The sequence below is a fragment of the Narcine bancroftii genome, chromosome 2, assembly GCF_036971445.1.
Source record: "Narcine bancroftii isolate sNarBan1 chromosome 2, sNarBan1.hap1, whole genome shotgun sequence".
NCBI lineage: Eukaryota > Metazoa > Chordata > Chondrichthyes > Torpediniformes > Narcinidae > Narcine > Narcine bancroftii.
The window spans coordinates 198,290,600-198,312,947 of NC_091470.1; the positions used below are offsets into that span (position 1 = coordinate 198,290,600).

The 22,348-nt window shown below is 44.3% G+C and overlaps 1 protein-coding gene across 2 annotated transcripts in view; it reads left to right on the top strand.

Annotated features, from left to right (window-relative positions):
* LOC138754943 (very-long-chain 3-oxoacyl-CoA reductase-like) overlaps positions 1-21,894 on the top strand; it is a 74,943-nt gene extending 53,049 nt beyond the window's left edge. Inside the window, exons 8-12 of one of the 2 annotated variants that reach the window (XM_069919979.1) lie at positions 3,435-3,469; positions 5,899-5,980; positions 12,766-12,831; positions 16,949-17,098; positions 19,860-21,894. In XM_069919979.1, coding sequence (XP_069776080.1) covers positions 3,435-3,469; positions 5,899-5,980; positions 12,766-12,831; positions 16,949-17,098; positions 19,860-19,991 — 465 coding nt within the window. In that variant the 3' untranslated portion in view covers positions 19,992-21,894. The remainder of the gene's footprint in view (positions 1-3,434; positions 3,470-5,898; positions 5,981-12,765; positions 12,832-16,948; positions 17,099-19,859) is intronic. The other variant, XM_069919980.1, reaches the window with a different exon arrangement.
* Positions 21,895-22,348: the final 454 nt, after the last annotated feature.

The window sequence follows — 22,348 nt, forward strand, 5'->3', positions numbered from 1 at the left end:
ATTTAAAGCCTGTATGGAACTGTCGGTAATTGGGCTGGGCGGTGGAATCCTGTAGGTGAGCGCTGTGTCCCTGCTCCCCACTCTCTGTGGGCCCACACCAGGGACAGCATTGCCATTTTTTCCCCATTTTACCACTCACCTGCACTGACTTCTCCAGTCTCCGTTAGCTTTGACCACCAACCCCCATCTCTTCCTTGTTTTCTTTCCTTGAGCTCTTTCCTTTCCCTTTGACTCACAGAGCCAAAAACGACCCCACCCCATTGATCCTCACCTTTCCTCTCATTATATCAATTAACACCTTTTGTCTGTTGGTCTGTCCTCCTCCCTCTCCCCTTTCTCTCACCAGTCTTTAATTCAGATGCCTGCTTGCTTTTTAAATAAAAAAAATATACATACCGCGCGGTAACAGGCCATTTCGGCCCACAAGTCTGTGCCATCCAATTTATACCCAATTAACCTGCACTCCCTGGTACGTTTCTAACAATGGAAGGAAACCAGAGCCCCAGGGAAAACCCACACAGACACGGAGAGAACGTGCACACTCCTTGCAGACAGCATTGGGATTTGAACTCCGGTCTCGATCGCTGCAAAGGCATCGTGCTCACTGCTGTGCCATCTGTGCCATCCTATTTGCTTATCCCTTGAAGAAGGGCTCAGGCCTGAAACACCTTAACCTCGTGTGGACGCTGCGAGACCGGCTGAGTTCCTCCAGCATCTCTGTGTGTTTACTGCAGTTTTAGGAAGGTTGCGGGGTGGGGGACGAAGGCCACTGGGGTGAACCCCATGCAGGGAGCACAGTTGGTCAGGATTGAACCTGGGAGACTGGCGCAGAGAGGCCACAGTTCCATAGGGCTGCCCAACTGCGTTTGAGTGAGGGGATGGTGTGGTGTCGAATTTTATAAATTAATTTAAATAATGCAACTGATTTCAAAGTCTTGGAAAATGCTCTAACTTGAAATAGGTTCCTCCATTCTTTAATCAAATCAGGGTTGACTTTGGACTACAAGTATATTTTCCAACCTGTTCTTTTTCTCTTTGGCTTTGCTTCGCGGACGAAGATTTATGGAGGGGGTAAATGTCCACGTCAGCTGCAGGCTCGTTTGTGGCTGACAAGTCCGATGCGGGACAGGCAGACACGGTTGCAGCGGTTGCAGGGAAAAATTGGTTGGTTGGGGTTGGGTGTTGGGGTTTTCCTCCTTTGCCTTTTGTCAGTGAGGTGGGCTCTGCGGTCTTCTTCAAAGGAGGTTGCTGCCCGCCAAACTGTGAGGCGCCAAGATGCACGGTTTGAGGCGATATCAGCCCACTGGCAGTGGTCAATGTGGCAGGCACCAAGAGATTTCTTTAGGCAGTCCTTGTACCTTTTCTTTGGTGCACCTCTGTCACGGTGGCCAGTGGAGAGCTCGCCATATAACACGATCTTGGGAAGGCGATGGTCCTCCATTCTGGAGACGTGACCCACCCAGCGCAGCTGGATCTTCAGCAGCGTGGACTCGATGCTGTCGACCTCTGCCATCTCGAGTACTTCGACGTTAGGGATGAAAGTGCTCCAATGAATGTTGAGGATGGAGCGGAGACAACGCTGGTGGAAGCGTTCTAGGAGCCGTAGGTGATGTCGGTAGAGGACCCATGATTCGGAGCCGAACAGGAGTGTGGGTATGACAACGGCTCTGTATACGCTTATCTTTGTGAGGTTTTTCAGTTGGTTATTTTTCCAGACTCTTTTGTGTAGTCTTCCAAAGGCGCTATTTGCCTTGGCGAGTCTGTTGTCTATCTCGTTGTCGATCCTTGCATCTGATGAAATGGTGCAGCCGAGATAGGTAAACTGGTTGACCGTTTTGAGTTTTGTGTGCCCGATGGAGATGTGGGGGGGCTGGTAGTCATGGTGGGGAGCTGGCTGATGGAGGACCTCAGTTTTCTTCAGGCTGACTTCCAGGCCAAACATTTTGGCAGTTTCCGCAAAACAGGACGTCAAGCGCTGAAGAGCTGGCTCTGAATGGGCAACTAAAGCGGCATCGTCTACAAAGAGTAGTTCACAGACAAGTTTCTCTTGTGTCTTGGTGTGAGCTAGCAGGCACCTCAGATTAAAGAGACTGCCATCCGTGCGGTACCGGATGTAAACAGCGTCTTCGTTGTTGAGGTCTTTCATGGCTTGTTTCAGCATCATGCTGAAGAAGATTGAAAAGAGGGTTGGTGCGAGAACACAGCCTTGCTTCACGCCATTGTTAATGGAGAAGGGTTCAGAGAGCTCATTGCTATATCTGACCCGACCTTGTTGGTTTTCGTGCAGTTGGATAATCATGTTGAGGAACTTTGGGGGGCATCCGATGCGCTCTAGTATTTGCCAAAGCCCTTTCCTGCTCATGGTGTCGAAGGCTTTGGTGAGGTCAACAAAGGTGATGTAGAGTCCTTTGTTTTGTTCTCTGCACTTTTCTTGGAGCTGTCTGAGGGCAAAGACCATGTCAGTGGTTCCTCTGTTTGCGCGAAAGCCGCACTGTGACTCTGGGAGAATATTCTCGGCGACACTAGGTATTATTCTATTTAGTAGAATCCTAGCGAAGATTTTGCCTGCAATGGAGAGCAGCGTGATTCCCCTGTAGTTTGAGCAGTCTGATTTCTCGCCTTTGTTTTTGTACAGGGTGATGATGGTGGCATCACGAAGGTCCTGAGGCAGTTTTCCTTGGTCCCAACAAAGCTTGAAAAACCCATGCAGTTTGACATGCAGAGTTTTGCCACCAGCCTTCCAGACTTCTGGGGGGATTCCATCCATACCTGCTGCTTTGCCACTTTTCAGTTGTTCGATTGCCTTATATGTCTCATCCTGGGTGAGGACCTCATCCAGCTCTAGCCTTAGGGGCTGTTGAGGGAGCTGGATCCTTAAATACACAGTCCTAGTTTCTTATCTCCTGCATATGTTAATAATTGTTTGATGATTCTCCTGAATGTCCTTGGTTATTGTTCTGCTCTGAAAACATTGGAAACCCATTGTAAATACCGTGCATCCTCGTAAAAGTTGAATTTTGTAGAAAATATTTTAACGCTGAATTTAAAGGGTCACCAGTCACACTGTAGGTATCTGCGTCATTGGAAGCGTCGCAAGCCCTGATAGATGGGCGGGCGGTAAGCCCGCGTTCGGGGCGCCGGGAGCTCCGACGGACAGGCAGGTGGGGTGAGTTCACGACTGAGGCGCAGGGAGCCTCTGTCCTGTGGGGCGGAGAGGGCCAAAGCGAGACTTTTGCATAACAAGAATGAAAATTTCCAGATTCTTTTGGCACAAAAATAGGCTGGGGGGGGTGGGGTCAACTTTTATATGGTTTCAACTTTTACATGAGAATGTACAGAACGGCAATTTGCAAATAATAAGTTGAAGTTGGCAGTATTTAATATTTTGACTTTTGCAAGTGTGTTGTGTTTAACTCTCGCTTCTTTCTTGGTAGATGACCAGTATCGTTCTGCCACAGATGCTCGAAAGGTACTGAAGTATTTTGAAATTTGGGAGGTTGGGAGTTAATTTTTTAGCAAGTGCAATCATGAAGGGCGCAGGAGGAACAGAGCTGAGGAGCTTTGAGTGATAATTTGGAGTGGGCGAGGGGGAGACCATTAGACGGAGGAGCAGAAATAGGCTGTCAGCCCATCTAGTCTGCCCTGCCATTCGATCATGAGCCCATTCTCCCCACTCAGCCCCACTGCAGCCTTCTCCCCATAACCTTCGATTCCCCAGGCTAATCGAGAACCTGTTAATCTCTGCCTTAAATACACACAGTAAATGCTGGAAGAACTCAGCTGGACTTGCAGCGTCCAAAGAAGGTAAAGATATATCATCAACGTTTCAGGCCTGAGCCCTTCTTCAAGATAGAAGCAAAAAAAGTAGGCCAGCAACTTAATTAAAGTTTAGAGACTGAGACCACCCACAAATTGGAAGGACAACATCTCATTTTCTCTCTGGACCCCCTACAACTGGATAACGTTAACATCAACTTCTCTGGTTTCCATTAAAATCCACCCCCCTCATCTTCTTCCCTTCCCCCTTCCCCCCCTCCCTTCCCCCCTCCCTCTCTCTTTCTCTCTCCCGCTCCCTCACTTTCTCTTTCTCCCTCTCTCCCTCCCTCTCTTTCTCCCTCCCCTCCTTCCTTCTCTCTTTCTCTCTCCCCCTCCATTTCTCTCTCCCCCTCCCTCACCCTCTCTCTCCCCCTTTTTTCTCTGTCTCTCATAGACCCAAAATCAATTCTCACCTTTCCTAATCATATCCAATTAACACCTTTGTCTGCTGGTCTGGACTGCTCCTCTTATTCTTTCCCTCTTAACTTTTAATTAAGATGCCTGCCTGCTTTTTCCTTATTACCTTGTGGAAGGGCTCAGGCCCAAAACGTCAGTAATATATCTTTACCTCCTATGGACGTTGTGAGACCGGCTGATTTCCTCCAGCATTTCTGTGTATTTTTACTGCAATCACAGTGTAAGCAGGCTTCTCTCTTAAATACCTGACCTCCATGGCTGCTTGTGGCAATTAATTCCTCAAATTCACCACCCTCTGTCTGAAGTAACTCCTCTGTTCTAAGTGAAGTTCATGAGGGGACACAGAAGCCTGCAAATCCTGGGATCTGAGGCTAAAATCAATCTGCTGTGGGAACTCAGGATGTCACAGGCAAAACCCTCCCCATCAATGAGAAGATCTACAGCACACATGTCAAACTCAGGCCCGCAGGCCAAATTTGGCCCGTGATATAGTTATATTTGGCCCGCAAGATCATATCAAATATGTATTAGAGCTGGCCCGCTGGCCGCCGCGCCAGTATAGCGCATGCACAGCTAACACGACAAATCCCAGAATGCTTTGGAAATGCATTGGCGTCAGCCCACTAACCGCCCCCACCTCCTCTCTTTACTTTCATTAGCATCTGTGACCTGTCGCCCAACTCACATGTAATAAACCCCTTACGAAAAATGGCCAAACGAAAGACAGAAAACAGGACCTTTCAAGACAGGTGGGAGGCAAACTCTGACCCCAGAGTTTGATGAACTTGCATCTAAGAAGAGATGCCAAGTATCTGGTTTAGACCCAGGTGCATCAGAGTAAATCACAGTGTAGCAAGCTAAGCTTGGATTAATATTTTCTTTGGTTAACTTTGGACTGTTCATAGTTGAAAGATTGGATTTTCATTGAAGCAAGTTGTTAATTTTTTGACTTGTTGGCTTGTGAAAAAAAGAACATTTAAAAGGAGCTTAAAGGCTATAGAGAAATATTATTTATTGAATATTTTATTTCTCATTTGTTAATGCTTCTTCTGGAAAGAATTTAACCAAAACTATTATTAAACATTTATTTTAATAAGAAAAAGTTTAACATTACATATGTTGAAAGAAGAGAAAACATGCAGATGTTGTTGAAAATTTTCAATAAATATTTAGTTTGGCCCACAATTTAGTCCAAGTTTTTAATTTTGGCCCTCTATGAATTTGAGTTTGACACCCCTGATCATCGTGGATCCCCTCCATCCAGCGCACACTCTGTTCTCGCGGCTGCCGTCAGGAAAGAGGTCTCAAGGCCACAAGTCTCGCCCCACCAGGTTCAGGAACAGCTGCTCCCCCTCCACCATCAGACTCCTCCACGACAATCAGGGGCTCATTTGAGGGCTCTTACTGCTTTTTTCTCTCTCTGTATTGCACAGTCAGTTTGTTTACATTTCTTTCTTTATTTACATGGCTACATTGAGTCAGTTTTTTTTGCACTGCCCCTAAGTGCTAATTCTGGCTGGCCTGCAGGAAAAAGAATCTCAAGGTTGTATGTGATGTCGTGTATGTACTCTGACAATAAATCTGAAACCTGAATCTGGAATCTAAAATCTGAATCTGAAATCTACTCTGTTCAGATATTTTGTATTTTGTTTTCTTACTTGGCAGGAAGAAAGGAGTCATTATTAACATTGGATCAGAAGCTGGAACTCATCCACATCCACTGCTCACCATGTATTCAGCGACTAAGGTATTCTTTTACTACACTCACAGCATCTGCAGGCTTCCGCATTTCACTCTATGTAAATGTTTGCGATCTAATGCTGCCACTGTTACGAGCCCAAAGGTCCCCAAAACCCAGCAGCAATAGACAAGTGGCTTTCAAAACAAATTATTTTTGATCAACTTCAAACATGAAAATAGAATCAAATTTTAACTTAACTCTATTCTTATACTATACCCCCTTCTAATTCTAAGGAGACATGTATGTAATGTGTATGTATGTAATGTGTGTGTAAATTCAAAGAAAGTTCTTTGGTTCACAGTTCAATCTCACTTCACCTTCTTCCAAGTTCTCTGATTGCAGGCAATCACCATTCTGTGCACAGAAATTAACCTGTATAAAGTTCACCAGGCTTGGTGCTTAAAAAGTAAATATTTATTGCTCAGGAAGGTTCTAGTAGGGTTTGCAGAGAGAAGCTCCAGGATTTCCACAACTAAGGTACCACCACTAGTCATCTCAGGGTCTCGCTGATGAAACTTGCCCCATCAGGGTCTTCTAGATGATAACCTCTTTGTTCAAGCTACCACTATTTCAAGAGAAACATCAGACAGATAGCACTTCCAGCCATCTACTGCTCTGGTACTTGCTTTCATCAGTCTCAAACAATTTTCCCTGGGTTGCACTTTTCAGTTACATGTCAGTGTCCCACACACTAACTGACTGACTGAGTTATTAACTCAATGCTCTCTCTTTTCCAACTGAAACTCCAAAAAGAGCATGTGACTCATGTCTTGCAAACCCCCCACCTTCTCCAGCAAACAACAGGAGTTCTTTCTTCTTTTCAAGTTGTTATCCTAGGTAAACAATCCAGAATTGACCTTTCTGTGAGCATTTTGCAGAAAGTGTACTGATAGACAGCATGACTCCAGCAAGACAATGGTCAAGCATTTTATGCCACCATCAGTTCAATTAACACCTACTTTTTGGTGTTAATGTAAGGTACTTACATTCTCCAGAGACCTTGCAATATGAATTCTTCAGTCTTTCAAATAAGATCTGTTTTAAAATTTGTGTATGTATGTGACCTACTCTAAATCTACTATAAATTCTCCCCAATTATTAATACTGTTACACCACCAAACAACAAATTTCGTGACACGTTCATGACAGTAAATTCCTCTGATTCTGCGCTTCTGACCTGAGGATGTGGTTGAAGAATTGTCCCCACAAGGCTTATCTCCGCAGAGTGCTTCACCCGAGCCCAGTCGTCGGGCAAGCTCATGACAGCTCTCCGGTTGATCAGAGAAATATGGACGACGCATTTATATCTCAACGTTTTTGACTTCTATCCCAATGCTAAAGCTGCTGCTTTTAAATTGGGAGGGGGGGATCACTACCTTTGTAGGGCCATTCCTTCCTGTCCAAGGTGTGTCATAGTGTGAATATAATTAACTAGCACAGGTAAAAATACTTGCGGTACACAACGGGAGAAGTCCAAAAATTAGTTTCCTGATCCTTTATGCACCCCTACAGTTTCCAGATTATTTTCCTTAATACTTCCTCCATATCAGGCAAGACCGCTCTATTTACTAGCATTGTGCCCTTCCTGGCATACATGCAACAGCCTTAGCAGGATTACTTTTCTGACAGATGATACACCCTTTTTATAGGATTAGCTGGTGCCCGCATTGATGGACCATTGATCACTCAGGAGACTATTGTGAAGAATCCAATAGGCTTTAATTCATTTGAGTCCATACCATATCCCTACTGCTCGGCTGTCCTGCACTGAGTTGCAGGGGACTGTCGAACCACAGGAGCTACAGGTTCAACTGGTGTGCTTGAATAGATAATTATTGTTACGAGCTCAGAGGATCCCAAAACCCAGCATCAATAGATATTCATCAAGACAAATGGTTACTTAAACAAAAGTTGCTTTTAATTTTCTTTAAACATAAAAACAAAATCAAACTTTAACTTATTACTATTAACTTAACCCCCTTCTAATTCTAGGCACAAGTAAATTTAATGTGTATACGTTAGTAAAGTTCTTTGATTCACAGTCCAATCTCTCTTCTCACTCCTCCAAGTTCATTGGTATCAGGCAATTCTTATACTGTGCACAGAATTTTATGAATTTTCACCAGGCTTTGGTGCTGAAAGGTAAACGGATACCGCTTAGGAAAGTTCTTGTTGGTTTCGGAGAGATATTTGTTGCTTGTTGGACCCACACAAACTGATTTCATCTGATCAGCCACTTCAGTGCCTTGCCAAAGAAACTTACCCCATCATGGGTTTTCCAAATGGTAACCTCTTCTCCCAGGTCACCACAGAGTTCTTCTTGTTTCCCTTATTTCAGGAGAATAGCCAGCTATTTCCTCTTGTAAGGACTACAAAGGTTTTCAACAGGCTGAAGTCAGAACTCACAACCCGTCTTCAAAATGTGGGTTTCAACAAGCCAACCAGCTCACCATATTGCAGCCTCCAAAAGCTACTGCAGAACTGACTTCTCTCTCTCTCTCTCTCTCTCTCTCTCTCTCTCTCTCTCTCTCTCTTTCTCTCTGCTTGTAAAAACTAGAACTTCTCCCAAAGGTCCAAACCCAATCCTTGATTTACATCTGCTTCTGAAGTTCTTTCCAAAGTTCAATTGGCTTTTGCAAAAATCACTGGTGCCTGAATGCCTGGCTTCTTGCGTTTTAAATGAGATGTGTTTTGTTACCCTGTTCATGAAGTCACCTACACTGAACCCTTCCCCCCACAATCTATCTCTTTTAAAGAACTATTTTTATATTATATAATATAACCTGCAACATTAGACGTTACAGTGGTTTACCACAAGCATAGCTGCCTTTCACTTTATATTTTCTTCTGGATTTAGTATGGCATGGCACAAAGAGAATATATCCTGGGATTGAGCACCATATATATTTTGAGTTGATCTAATGTAGTTAAACAAAACCCATTGGGTCTTTATTTCTAACAGGAGCAATGTACACACTAGGTTCTTGTTGTTGCTGGTGTGTGCAGGGATTTAGAACCCTATGGATAGGGCATTGTTTTTGCTCTATTTTGTCTTCCTTAGTTTCTTTGTCTCTACTTCATCTATTGGCACATTGTATTCAGGTTTTTGGTTTGTGGGGGGGGCGGGGGGGTGGTCTAATGTTATATTCCCAGTTATGGAATGAACCTGGACCGGTGCTGTAGCTCAGTGGTTCTCAACCTTTTTCTGTTCACTCACATCCCACTTTAAGTAATCCCTAGGCTATCGGGGTTCTGTGATCAGTAAGGGGTTGCTTAAGGTGGGACGAGGGTGTGAAGAGAAGGTTGAGAACCACTGCTCTAGACCTAATATTTTGCTGGAGAAAAATTGTCACTGGCCCATTTCCTTTGGAGTTCTGAAACAGTGCACAGAACGAGTCAATGAGGGATGATTGAAACAGTGGTTTTCAAACTGTTTATTTCCACCCACATCCCACCTTAAGCAACCCCTTACTGACCACAGACCACCGATGGCCTAGGGGTTACTTAAAGAGGGAAGAAAAAGGATGAGAACCCCTGGTGTAGCTGCTAAGGCTGTCTGTGCTGATTGCGAAGCTTAAGGCAAAACAGCCTCTGGAACCTGGGGGAAATAAGGGGCTGGGTGAGCCCAAAAGGAATCTCAACCTTGCCATCTTGCAGAAATAATCTTGCCTTGCCTGATAATGGATCCGTGGGGTTTTCCTTTTTCACTGTCTGTTTATTAACCATTTCGTGCCCAGCTCTGTCCTCATCCCTCCTTTGCTTTATTTCTCTTGGTTCGGCAGGGAACCAGATCAACCTTGGAAGAGGGGCCACAGTGCTCCCGGGCATGGGTGATGGAGTTTGGGGTTCAAGGGTCCCAGAGGTGCACTATCAACTCTGTCCAACGTCCCGGTATCACTGTTGCCACTTATTCTATCCGTCCCAATCGTTTCTGTGAGATCCTGCCAACTACGCTAATGTGGAAGTCAGTCTGCACCTCTGAAATGAAATCTGACTGCAGAGTAACACAGCAAAAGTCTCTTCAAAGCACACTGGTTTTATAAGCCCTTTATCCATTCATACATGGGAAGTGAGAATGTCTACCAGCAGATGTCTCTGCAGACATCTTTGTAAAGTCTCAGCTCTCACTTCAGATACAGAGGTGTGCTTCTATATTTATACATCTTGGAGGAACAACACCTTATCTCTGCCTGGGCACCCTCCAACGAAGGGTTGTATGTGATGTCATGTATGTACTCTGACAATAAATCTGAAATATAGGAAGGTTCAATCATTTGGTATTAACATTGAAGTAGTGAAATAGATTCATGGTTGAATCTACTAGAGAGTAGTGGTAGATAACTGTTTGTCAGTTTGGGGGCCAGTGACTAGTGGTGAGATTCAGGGTTCAGTATTGCGTCCATTACTGTTTGTCATATACACGAATGATCTGGATGGTGGGGCGATAAATTGGATTAGTAACCATGCGGATGATACTAAGATAGGCAGAGCTGTGTATAGCGAGGAAAGGTTTAAAAGATTTAGGCCAGTTAGAAGAGTGGGCTGAGAGATGGCAGACGGAGTTTACATTTGGGTAGGGCTAATCAAAATAGGACATACATGGTGAATGGTCAGGCATTGAAGAGTACAGTAGAACAGAGGGATCTAGGAATAATGGTACATTGTTCCCTGAAGGTGAAGTCACAATTGGATTGGGTGGTGAAGAAAGCTTATAGTATTGTTAGCCTTTATAAATCAGAGTATTGAATACAGGAGCTGGGATGTGACGTTAAAATTGTACAAGGCATTGGTGAGGCCAAACTTGGAGTATTGTGTACCGTTTTGGTCACCAGAGTATAGGAAAGATATCAACAAATTTGAGAGAGTGCAGAGAAGATTTACTGGAAATGTTGCCTGGGTTACAGGGTCTAAGTTATATAAGTTCAGTTTTTACTCTTTGGAGTGTAGAAGGTTGAGAGGGGATTTGATTGAGGTATTTAAAATTATTAGGGGTAGAGATAGAGTGGATGTGGAGAAGCTTTTTCCTTTAAAAAAGGGGGAGATACAAACAAGAGGACATGAGCTGAGAATTGGGGGAAAAAGTTTAGAGGAAACATGAGTGGGGGCTTCTTCACTCAGAGTGGTGGGTGTGCGGTATGAGCTTCCAGACAAAGTGCTGGAGAGAGGCTCGATGCAGCATTTACAGAGAAGTTGGATATGTACATGGTCGGGAGAGGAATGGAGGGTTACGGGGTTGAGTGCAGGTCAGTGGGATGAGGTGGGAGAAAGTATTCAGCGTGGACTAGAAGGGCCAAGTTGGACTGTTCTGCACTGTAATTGTTATATAGTTATATGGTTATATGAAATTATATGGATGGGTAGCTCAGTTGGTGTAGCAGTTAGCGCAACACCCTTACATCGCCAGCAATTGGGGCTGGGTTTCAAATCCCGCACTATCTGTAAGGAGTTTGTATGTTCTCCACACGTCTGCCTGGGTTTTCCCCGGGGGCATTGGTTTTTTCCAACTGTTCAAAACGTACTGGGGGGGGGGGGGGAAAGGTTTCGTGGGCCAGAAGGGCCAGTTACCATGCTGTATGTCTACATTTTTTTTAAAAATCACATTAAAAAATTTAATTACATCACATACAACTCTGAGATTCTTTTCTCCTGTGGGCAAGGCAGAAGTCCCACTTACTGGTCGTCCATAAACTGGACTCAAGAAGGTACGTATGTTGCTAAGGCTATCATAATAAATCTTTTTTGCGCTTCATCCAGTTTGAATCAGAAGAGAGCCTGAGAATACAGCAATGAATAAATGTATTCCATTGGAAAAAATAACATTTAATTTAAAAATTAAAGTCACATTATTTGAACAAATTTGGGAACCTAAATGGAACATAACAGAGAGGGCTTGCCTCCAACCTCCACCCCCTAAAATGAGAAGAAGATGAAATGAACTGACCCAGTGTGTAAAAGTAGATGACACAATTTTCTTGTTTATTTTCATTGTGTGATGACATTGTTTAATGGTTTTATTGTAATGTATATGTTGAATGTTTATTGGTTTTGGAGGGGGGTGGGAAGGGGGGAGGGAAGGTAGGTGGAAAAAAGGGGAGAAAATGCCACTGTATATATTTAAGAGGGAAATGTTTGTATGTATTTTAGTTGATATGGTTCACAGTGTGAAAAATAAAAAATTATTAAAAAAAACTAAAAAAAAGAAGGTACATACATAAGTAAACAACTGACTGTGCAATACAAGGAGAGAAATAATCAGTGAAGTGAACAAGAGTCCTTAAATGAATCCCTGATTGAGTTTGTTGTTGAGGAGCCTGATGATGGAGGGGCAGCAGCTGTTCCTGAACCTGGTGGTCTGAGTGCTGGGAGTGGGATGGCTGAGAAGAAAATAGGAGTAGAAGGGGTCTCAAGGCTAGGGAGTGCAAAGAAAGGGGGTGTCCAAAGAATTAGAGTCAGGAGGGGTGTGAGGGGACAGAGGAGGAGGGCGGGAGTGTAAGGCAGTGGGATCCAGCAGCAGAGGAATCCGAGGCATCATCCCCGGAAGCTGGGGTAGGTGTGGGAACTGGTGGCGGTGTCAGTCGGGACCGAGGCGTGGGGAGGGGTGGGGGAGGAATACAGAATGCTGCCCGTCGGGGTCACTGGCAGAGGGGGCGGCGGCTACAGCACAAGGGTGGTTGGGAACCGGGGATAGCGACGGAGGCGTCGGGAGTTTCAGCCTGCGGACCGACTCATGGGCTGAAGGTGAAACTTTGGTTCCTCGGTGTTTTTCTATCACCAATCTTTATCTTTTCCAGTCCTTTGTGGATATCTTTTCCCGATCACTGAATGCAGAATACAAACCACAGGGAATTATCATACAGGTACGGAAATGTAAATAACCAAATTTTGTTACTTCTAGCTTGACTCAGCATGAGATTTGTTGAAAGGGATTCACGGCTGTGCATGTGACCAGAGCTATTTGTATCATACATAAGGGTAACAAATAGGAGCAAGAGTTGGCCAATTGACCCCTTGAGTCTGAACTTTTACCTCACCATCATTCCAGAATTTGACCTGCTGATGCTCAGAAATCTGTTTTGCTGTATATAGAACTGCAGGATATGACAGCACAGAGATGGGCCCCTTCGGCCCTTCTAGTCTGTGCCAAACCATTTTTTTTCTTTTGCCAAGTCCCAGTCCGTACCCCTTCCCATCCATGTACCAGTCCAAATTCCTCTTAAATGTTAAAATTAAGCCCGGGTTCACCACTTCAGCTGGTGGCTCGATCCACACCCCCACCACTCTCTGGGTGAAGAAGTTCCCCCTAAACCAGTGGATCTCAACTTTTTTCTTTCCACTCACATACCACTTTAAGTCATCCCAATGCCATAAGTGCTCTGTGATTAGAAAGGGATTGCTTAAGGTGGGATATGAGTGGGAAGGTTGAGAATCACTGCTCCAGACCCAATTGTTACTGAAATATTTTGCTTGAGTAAAAAATGCCATTGAAGCCCTGAAATGGTGCACAGAACAAGTCAATGAGGGTTGATTAAAACAGTGGTTTTCAAACTTTTTCTTTCCACCCACCTTAAGCAACCCACCTTAAGCAACCCCTTACTGACCACAGAGCACCAAACAGGCAGGTGCCTGAACAAAATGGTGATGGGGAGGGTCAGAGAGAGGAGTCATGGTCAGACATGTCAGTGCAGGAGAGTGGTGCAGAAATGAAATGGTTGGCCATCAGGAGCTCCCTGTCATTAATGATGACAGAGCCAAGGTGCTCAGTGAGGCGATCTGCCAGTCTGTGTCCAGTCTCTCCAATGTAGAGAAAGACACAGTGAAGACCACCCATAAATTGGAGGAGCAACACTTAATTTTCCTGCTGGCCCACTCCCCATTCTCCCTCCCTTCCCCGTCCCTCCATCTCCTTTCCTCCAGCTCTCCACCCCCTTCCCCTTCCATTCATAGATCCATTCCCCCCTCTCCCTGTACGCTGCTGTGCCCTCCCTCCCTTATCCATCTATTATCTCCCTGCCAGTAGGACCGTGCTCCTCCCCCTGACCCTCCCTCCCACCAGTTTGTTCAGATGCCTGCCAACATTTTTGCTCATACCTTGATGAAGGGCTCAAGCCTGAAACGTCAGTTCTGTATCTTTATCTTTGCTTCATAAATGAGACAGTTTGGCTTGCTGAGTTTCTCCATCGTCGTGTTTTTACTTCAACCGCGGGGTCTGCAGACTTTCCTCTTTGACTTCAGACGTGTACTCACTTCATTTTCAACCAAATATGATATAAATACTGGAGAGGTGTCAACATCTTCGGGGATCTGTCCTGGGGCCTCCACGTCGATGCCATCACAAAGAAGGCTCGCCAGCGGCTATACTTTGTGAGGTGTCTAAGGATGTTCGGTGCGTCACTGAAGACTCTTGTAAACGTCTCCAGGTGGACCGTGGGGAGCATTCTGGTGGGTTGCATCACTGCCTGGTACAGAGGCACCAACTTTATTTTTTGAATATTTAAAATGTTAAAAACCATGATTCATAAAGTTAAATAAACACAATACAAAATATATCATATTAGTAAATATACATGGCAGATAAAAAAACCTTTATTCCCCCGCATATTCAGAAAACTCTTCCCCTTTATATACCCCTAAACTCCCCCCTATGAAAAAAGATGTAAACTATAATGACATAGATTGAGGCACTTCCACTACCCCAAGGCAGAAGTATTCAAAATCTTAAACCCATATAATCCAAATAAGGGCTCCAATTAAAAAAGATAATTATCTTGTAAATTATATGTTAATTTTTTTCCAAGGGTAAACAAGATCTCAATTCAGTATGTCCTCTGAATAAATTCAACTCCATGTATCGGGTTTCCAAGTCATTGCAATACATTTTCTCGCCACTGCTAATGCTGATCTCAAAAAATGCCATTTAAAATTTATTTAATCTAATTCCAAACAATTCTTTTTAATATTACTTAGCAAAATTATTGATGGACCCATTGGGACCTTAACTTGAAAAATATTTTGTAAAAGTTCCTTAAACCACATCCAAAAAAGTTTCACCTTTTCACAAGACCATGTTGAATGTAAAAGCATTCCTTTTCTTTCTGGCATCTAAAACATAAATTCGTAGAAAGTAAATTACATCTCATTAATTTCTCAGGAGTTAAATATAATTGGTGTATAAAATTATAACAGACTAATCTATATCTTTACACAAATTTCTCCAATTCTCCTGAGTAATTTCTGTTCCCATTTTAACCTGGATTTTTGTAAATCTGGCTTAAACATTTTATTTTCTATTAATGGATACATATCTGATATAAATATTTTTTTCCTACCATCCATAATTAAAATTTCAAAATTAGTCTGTCTGGGCAACTTCACATCTTTGGCTTGGCTTCGCGGACGAAGATTTATGGAGGGGGTAAAAGTCCACGTCAGCTGCAGGCTCGTTTGTGGCTGACAAGTCTGATGCGGGACAGGCAGACACGGTTGCAGCGGAAAATTGGTTGGTTGGGGTTGGGTTTGGGTTTTTCCTCCTTTTCCTTTTGTCAGTGAGGTGGGCTCTGCGGTCTTCTTCAAAGGAGGTTGCTGCCCGCCAAACTGTGAGGCGCCAAGATGCACGGTTTGAGGCGATATCAGCCCACTGGCGGTGGTCAATGTGGCAGGCACCAAGAGATTTCTTTAGGCAGTCCTTGTACCTTTTCTTTGGTGCACCTCTGTCACAGTGGCCAGTGGAGAGCTCGCCATATAACACGATCTTGGGAAGGCGATGGTCCTCCATTCTGGAGACGTGACCCATCCAGCGCAGCTGGATCTTCAGCAGCGTGGACTCGATGCTGTCGACCTCTGCCATCTCGAGTACTTCGACGTTAGGGATGAAAGCGCTCCAATGGATGTTGAGGATGGAGCGGAGACAACGCTGGTGGAAGCGTTCTAGGAGCCGTAGGTGATGCCGGTAGAGGACCCATGATTCGGAGCCGAACAGGAGTGTGGGTATGACAACGGCTCTGTATACGCTTATCTTTGTGAGGTTTTTCAGTTGGTTGTTTTTCCAGACTCTTTTGTCCATTAACAAACTTGATAATAACAGAAAAGAGTATTTAATGGTATTTCATATTTTTCCTTCATTCTTTGAAAAGTAATAAAATAACCTGCTTCATAACAAGTCTGTACAAATTTAACTCCTTTTTGATCCCATATTTTCAAAAGTTGATTAACTGTAAAAGGAAAAAGTTTATTCTGACACAAAGGTGTCTTCATAGAAACTTTACCACATGTACCTGTTTCTCTTCATTTATCTTATTCCATATTTCCATGAAATGTATCAAAATTGGTGAATTATATTTACATAACAACTTCAAATTCCATTTGTATACAAAATGATCCCTTAATTAATTCCATTTAATTCAATATCTGCCCATACCAATCGACTTTCCAAATCAAACACTCTATTAATAAACTTTAACTGTGTCTCCTTATAATAATTATGAAAATTCAGAAGTTGTGAACCTCCTAAATCATACTTCCATGTTAATCTTTGTAAAGGCACTCTTGACATTTTATCTTTCCATAAAAACCTCCTATGGAGGACAAGAATAAACTCCAGAGGGCACCAGACTTCACACTATCGAGGACATTGACATTAGGCGGTGTCTTAAAAAAGCAGCCTCTATCCTCAAAGACCCCCCCACCCCCACCATCGGGAAGGAAGTACAAGGATCTAAAGATGAGCCTTCAGCGGCACAAGGATGGCTTCTTCCCCACCGCCATCAGATTCCTGAATGATCAATGAACCACAGACACTGCCTTATTTTTGTGCACTTTTATTTTTACAGGAATGTTATAAGATGGTTATAATATGAATGTTTGCCCAGTGATGCTGCCGCAAAACATCAAATTTCATGACTTGTTTATGACAATAGATCCTGATTCTGTTTCTGAAAATTTTAAAATGATGTTAGTGAGATGGTTGTTGTTTTCCAGTCCATTCAACCCCTTTTGGTTTCAACCAACATGACGCATAATATAGAAAGCGGAGGTTTTGTGAAGAAAGTAGATGACTACGTCTGTGAAGCTCTTAACACCGTCGGGATAACAGACCAGGCAAAAGGATGCATAGCCCATGCACTTCAGGTACGTTCCAAATGTGGATGATGGAATGCTGGCACCTCAAACAAGATCACAAGATATAGGAGGAGAAGTCAGCTCATCGAGCCTGCTCCGCTATTCTAATCATGAGCTGACTCATCCTCTCTCACAGCCCCACTCCCCAGCTTTCTCCCCGTAACCCTTGATGCCCCAACTAATCAAATACCTGTCAAAATCTGCCCTAAATACACCCAATGACCTTGCTTCCACAGCCGCCTGTGGCAACAAGTTCCACAGTCTCACGACCCTCTGAACAAATAAATTTTTCAGCATCTCTGCTTTAAATTGACGCCATTTTATCCTGAAATTGTGCTCCTTTATCCTAGAATCCTTGCCACGTCTACTCTGTCCAGGCCTTTCAGCATTCAAAGTGCCTTTATGAGTCCCTCGTCCTTCTGTTCTCCAAAGAATTCAGTCCAAGAACCGACAATCATTCATGATATGCTCACCCTTTCATTCCTGATATCATTCTTGTAAATCTTCTCTGAACCCTCTCCAACACCAGCACGTCTTTTCTCAAATACAGCCCCCAAGTCCATAAACATCTCCCAAGTGAGGTCTCACCCACAGCCTGCTTTTCCTTGAGAAATGAACGCCAGCATCACATCCGCCTTCCTCACCGCCAACTCCGCCTGGAGGTCAACCTTTAGGGTATCCCGCACGAAGACCCCCAAGTCCCCTTGCACCTCGGAATTTTGAATTTTCTCCTCATCTGGATGATAGTCTGCCCATCTATTTCTTCTACCTCGACCGTACACTTTCCAATATTGCATTTCATTCACCACCTTTTTCCCCTTCTCCTAATCTCCCCTACCACCTATTTGGGTATCATCTGCAAATTTAGCCACAAAGCCACCTACTCCATGATCTGAGTTATTTATATGTAGCATAAAAAGAACCAGCCCCAACACTGAACTCAGCAGCGCACCACAGGTAACCGGTCGCTGACCAGAACTGGACCCCTTTATTCCCTCTTTCTGTTTCCTGCCAATCTACCAACGCTCAACCCATGCTAGAATCTAGGACATAGAACAGTACAGCTCAGTGCAGGCCCTTTGGCCCACAATGAGGTGCTGACCTTTCGACCCTGCCTCCCACATCACCCTCCACTTTAAATGTCCAGTCGTCTCTTGAATTCACCAATGTACCTGCCTCTCCCCTCACTGACCCAGGGTGTGCATTCCTTGCACCTACCCTTCTCTGGGTGAAAAACACCTTCCTCTAATACCTCCCACCCACTACTTTAAAGCCTTGCCCTCTTGTATTGAGTAGTGGTGCCTGGGAAGGACGCACTTCATCTATTCCTCTTACTATCTTGTATACCTCTATCATGCCTCCTCTCATCCTCCCTCTCTCTAAAGAGTAAAGCCCCTGCTCCCTTAATCTCTGCTCATACTCTCTAAACCAGGTATCATCCTGGTCAATCTCCTCTGCACCCTTCCCAACACTTCCATGTCTTTCCTGTAATGAGGCGACCAGAAATGGACACAAGTATGGTCTTACCAGAGTTTTGTAGAGCTGTATCTATCATTACCTCCCTTGACTTATGAAAGCTAATGCCCTATAAGCTTTCTTAACTACCCTGTGAGGTAACGTTCAGGGATCTGTGGACATGGACCCCCCCAGATCCCTCTGCTCTTTCACACAACCAAGAATCCTGCCATTAACTTTCTACTCTGCCTCCGAGTTTGACCTTCTAAAGTGTACCACCTCACACTTCTCCGGATTGAACTCCAGCTCCACATCCCATCAGTGTCCCTCTGCAATCTTCTACAGTCCTCCATGCTAGCCACAACCCCATCAACCTTTGTGTCGCCTGCAAACCTGCCAGCCCCACCCTTCTACACCCCCTCATCCGAGTCACGAGAAGCAGAGGTCCCAGAACCGATCCACTGTACACAACCACTCTCCATATCCTTCCTATAATGAGGTGGCCAGAAATGAACACGATCTCACCAGAGATTGCAACATGACCTCATGACCTCTGAACTCAATCGCACAATTAATGAAGCCCAGCATCCCAGAGGCCTTCTTAATGATCCTATCAATCTGCACAGCGACCTTGAGGGAAGGATGGATTTAGACCCCAAGACCTCTCTGTTCCTCCAACCATTAACCGTGTACTCTGCCTTCAAGTTTGACTTTCCAAAAGGCATCACCTCTCATTCTTCCCAATAGAACACCATCTCCCACGTTTCCACCAAACTTGTGTTTACATCCTGTTGTAACCTACAACAGCCTTCAGCACCATCCACCACACCTGGTGCGATCTGCACGTCTACTGTCCCATTCCGCTACTTCTTCGCCCAGGGCATTTATAAAAATCGCAAAGAGCGGGAGGGTCCCAGAACAGATCCCTGTGGATCTCCACTTGACAATGATCTCCAGGCAGAAGAATTCCCGCCCACCATTCTGATTTCTACAGTCAAGACAATTCTGAGTCTGCACAGCCAAGGACCCTGCTCCTCATGACTTTCCGAGCAAGCCTCCCATCAGGAGGGGAGCTCGTCCAATCCAAATAACGCCACTCACACCCTATTCCAACAATGTTTCACTCACTTTTGGACTCTCTGCCCAGCTGTATGTGATATGAATGTACAAACCTATCCCAATAGGGGAATCATCCTCAGTGCTTTACACTCCTGCCTCTGGCCAAGGAGAGTCCAGCAGCTTGCTCGAGGATTCACAGTCATCGTTCGGGCATGGATTGGCGGACATTCTGACAGAACTCTTTCTCTTCCTTCAGCACTTTTTAATGGAAAATCTGTTTCCAGAATGGCTCCGCCTGACCCAGTTCAGCATAAACCATTTACAACGATATTTAAAGAAAAGAAAGTCTGCAGAAGAGAATCAGTACAAGAAGCTCAAGAAAAATTAGTCAAGACAGTGAGGGGAAGACAACTTCCGAATTTTTCTGGCATTATATTATTGGGCAGTTCTTTTTCCATTTTGCTAATTTGAATCATATTCATGTCCTTGAATTAATAGCTATAATTAATGGAAAATCAACCAGGATGGATTAGATTATGGCAGAGCTAACCCTGGGTGTTAACAGTTCATTCATTCATGTGTCTTGCCATTCAGAGTGGGCAATCACGTCTCCCCATCTGTCACAGTCCATGACCCTCCAAATTGGAGTCCTGGCCTCTTCTCCAGCTAAGGCCTCTTTTTGAGGTGAGACTGTGAATGGCAGGTTGGCATTTCCCAATTTTATTGGTTGGTCATTATGCGTCAGTTCATTTTTTTTGGTTACATTTGGTTGACTGAAAATGGAATTGAATTTTCAAGATTAAATTTATTATCACAGTATAAAACGGCATCCTATTACATAAAATTTCTCTTTGCCTGCTGCAAGGCAGACAGATTTGCCACCGGCAGGAATTCCCTGGAGCGCTTCTTACAGTCCAGAGAGAGAGAGAAGCAAAAAGGAGACCCCCCCCCAGAGTCACCAAGTGTCTGTAGATTCGCCTCCAGCTCTTCCGCAGCCCCTGCAGAGTCCTGTCCAAACCAATGGCTCCAGATCCGAACCTCTGACACGATCAGGAACCCTTCAGCGCCCTCCTCACACCCCAGTTCCAATACCTGGCTCCCCCCTCTGTGTAAGTTCAGAAAAGTTCTTTGGTTCACAGCCCAATCTCACTTCTCATTCCTCCAAGTTCACTGGTTGCAGGAAATTCTTATACTGTGCAAAGAATTTAACATTTATAAAGTTCACCAGGCTTTGGTGCTTGAAAGGTAAATGGTTACCGCTCAGGAAGGTTCTTGTCGGTTTTCAGAGAGAGATTTGTTGTTCCAGGACATCCACAACTCCACTTTTGCTGATGTCTTGCTCATGAAACTTACCCCCTCAGGGTTCTCCGGATGATAACCTCTTTCTTTCAGGTCATCACAGAGTTCCTTTTTGTTTCACTTATTTCACTTATTATGTGAAACATTAGGCAGTCAGTTCTCTCCTCTTGCATGAACCTCAAGGGCTTTGACCAGGCCATCCAGCTTTCCAGCTTGTCCCGTTTCAGTCCCAGTAACTTATGCTGGCTGACACTGTCAAATGATCTCGATCTCTCTCTCTCTCTCTCTCTCTCTCTCTCTCTCTCTCTCTCTCTCTCTCTCTCTCTCTCTCTCTCTCTCTCTCTCTCTCTCCCTCCCCGCCCCTCTCTCTCACACACACTGAGACTGAGAGAAAGTCTGTTTGATTTTCTTTTTCTTTGCTTGCAAAACCACATGACCATCTTACAACAGCAAAACTCTCCTGGTGAGAATAGTGGCTCCAGCCTGCTCTTTCACCTGTTGCCTTGGTAAACAAGAATCCATTAGTGACATCTCTGGAGCACTCTATGCCTCCAGTATTTCAAATAAGATCTGTTTTAAAGTGTTTGCATGTGACCTACTCTAACAAACCTTTCCCAATTTATCTCCCAGAAACACACATATATATACTCTGTCATAGATTGTGGAAAGATAATACCTCATCTACTCATACACAATGGTTAAATGATATGGTATTGTTTAGTAAACAAATTAGATTTGACCATTAAAGATTCAAATACTAATTTCCTAAAGACGTGGGGCCCTTTTGTGGACCTTTGCCACAATCTAAAGTTTTAAGGTTGCCATCCAGATTGATGCCCCTTGACACCCACACGCTACTTTTTCCCCAACTTTGTATATGGTTGGAGTTTTGAATTGATCTCTTTCTTGTAATTTGTATCTCATTACATAATTGTACTGTTTAATTTTTGTATTATTTGTAAACTTCAATAAAAAATATCTTGAAAAGAAAAGAGCCGAGACCATAGTCGATGTGATGCTCGTGATTATACAAGGGAAAAATACTGATGTGGTTTCCCGTTGCCTTCAGTCGCAATGTCTGTACTGGATGGAAACCCTGGCCATTGATCCGCAGCTTCGTCTGCCCAGCATTTTTAGTTGTACAACCATTGATTCCAATTTGTAGAATCTGCTTGTAAAAACCATCCACCATCCATGGCTTCACATGACCCTGACTGAGAGGCTAAGCAGGTCCTGCACCTTGTCCAAGGGCATCAGACGGAAGGAGTGCCTTAACATCTCCTTTTGCTGAGCAATTGTGCAGCACCCACGGCGCTACCAATGGCGGTTGGACGCAGAGGTTCTCATTGTCCTGTCTTGAAGACATCCCGTTTCACAAGCATGCCATCCATCCGCTGGCCTGGTAACTCCTGCCGCATTTTATGAAGCAGTTCCGCCTTGATCTCG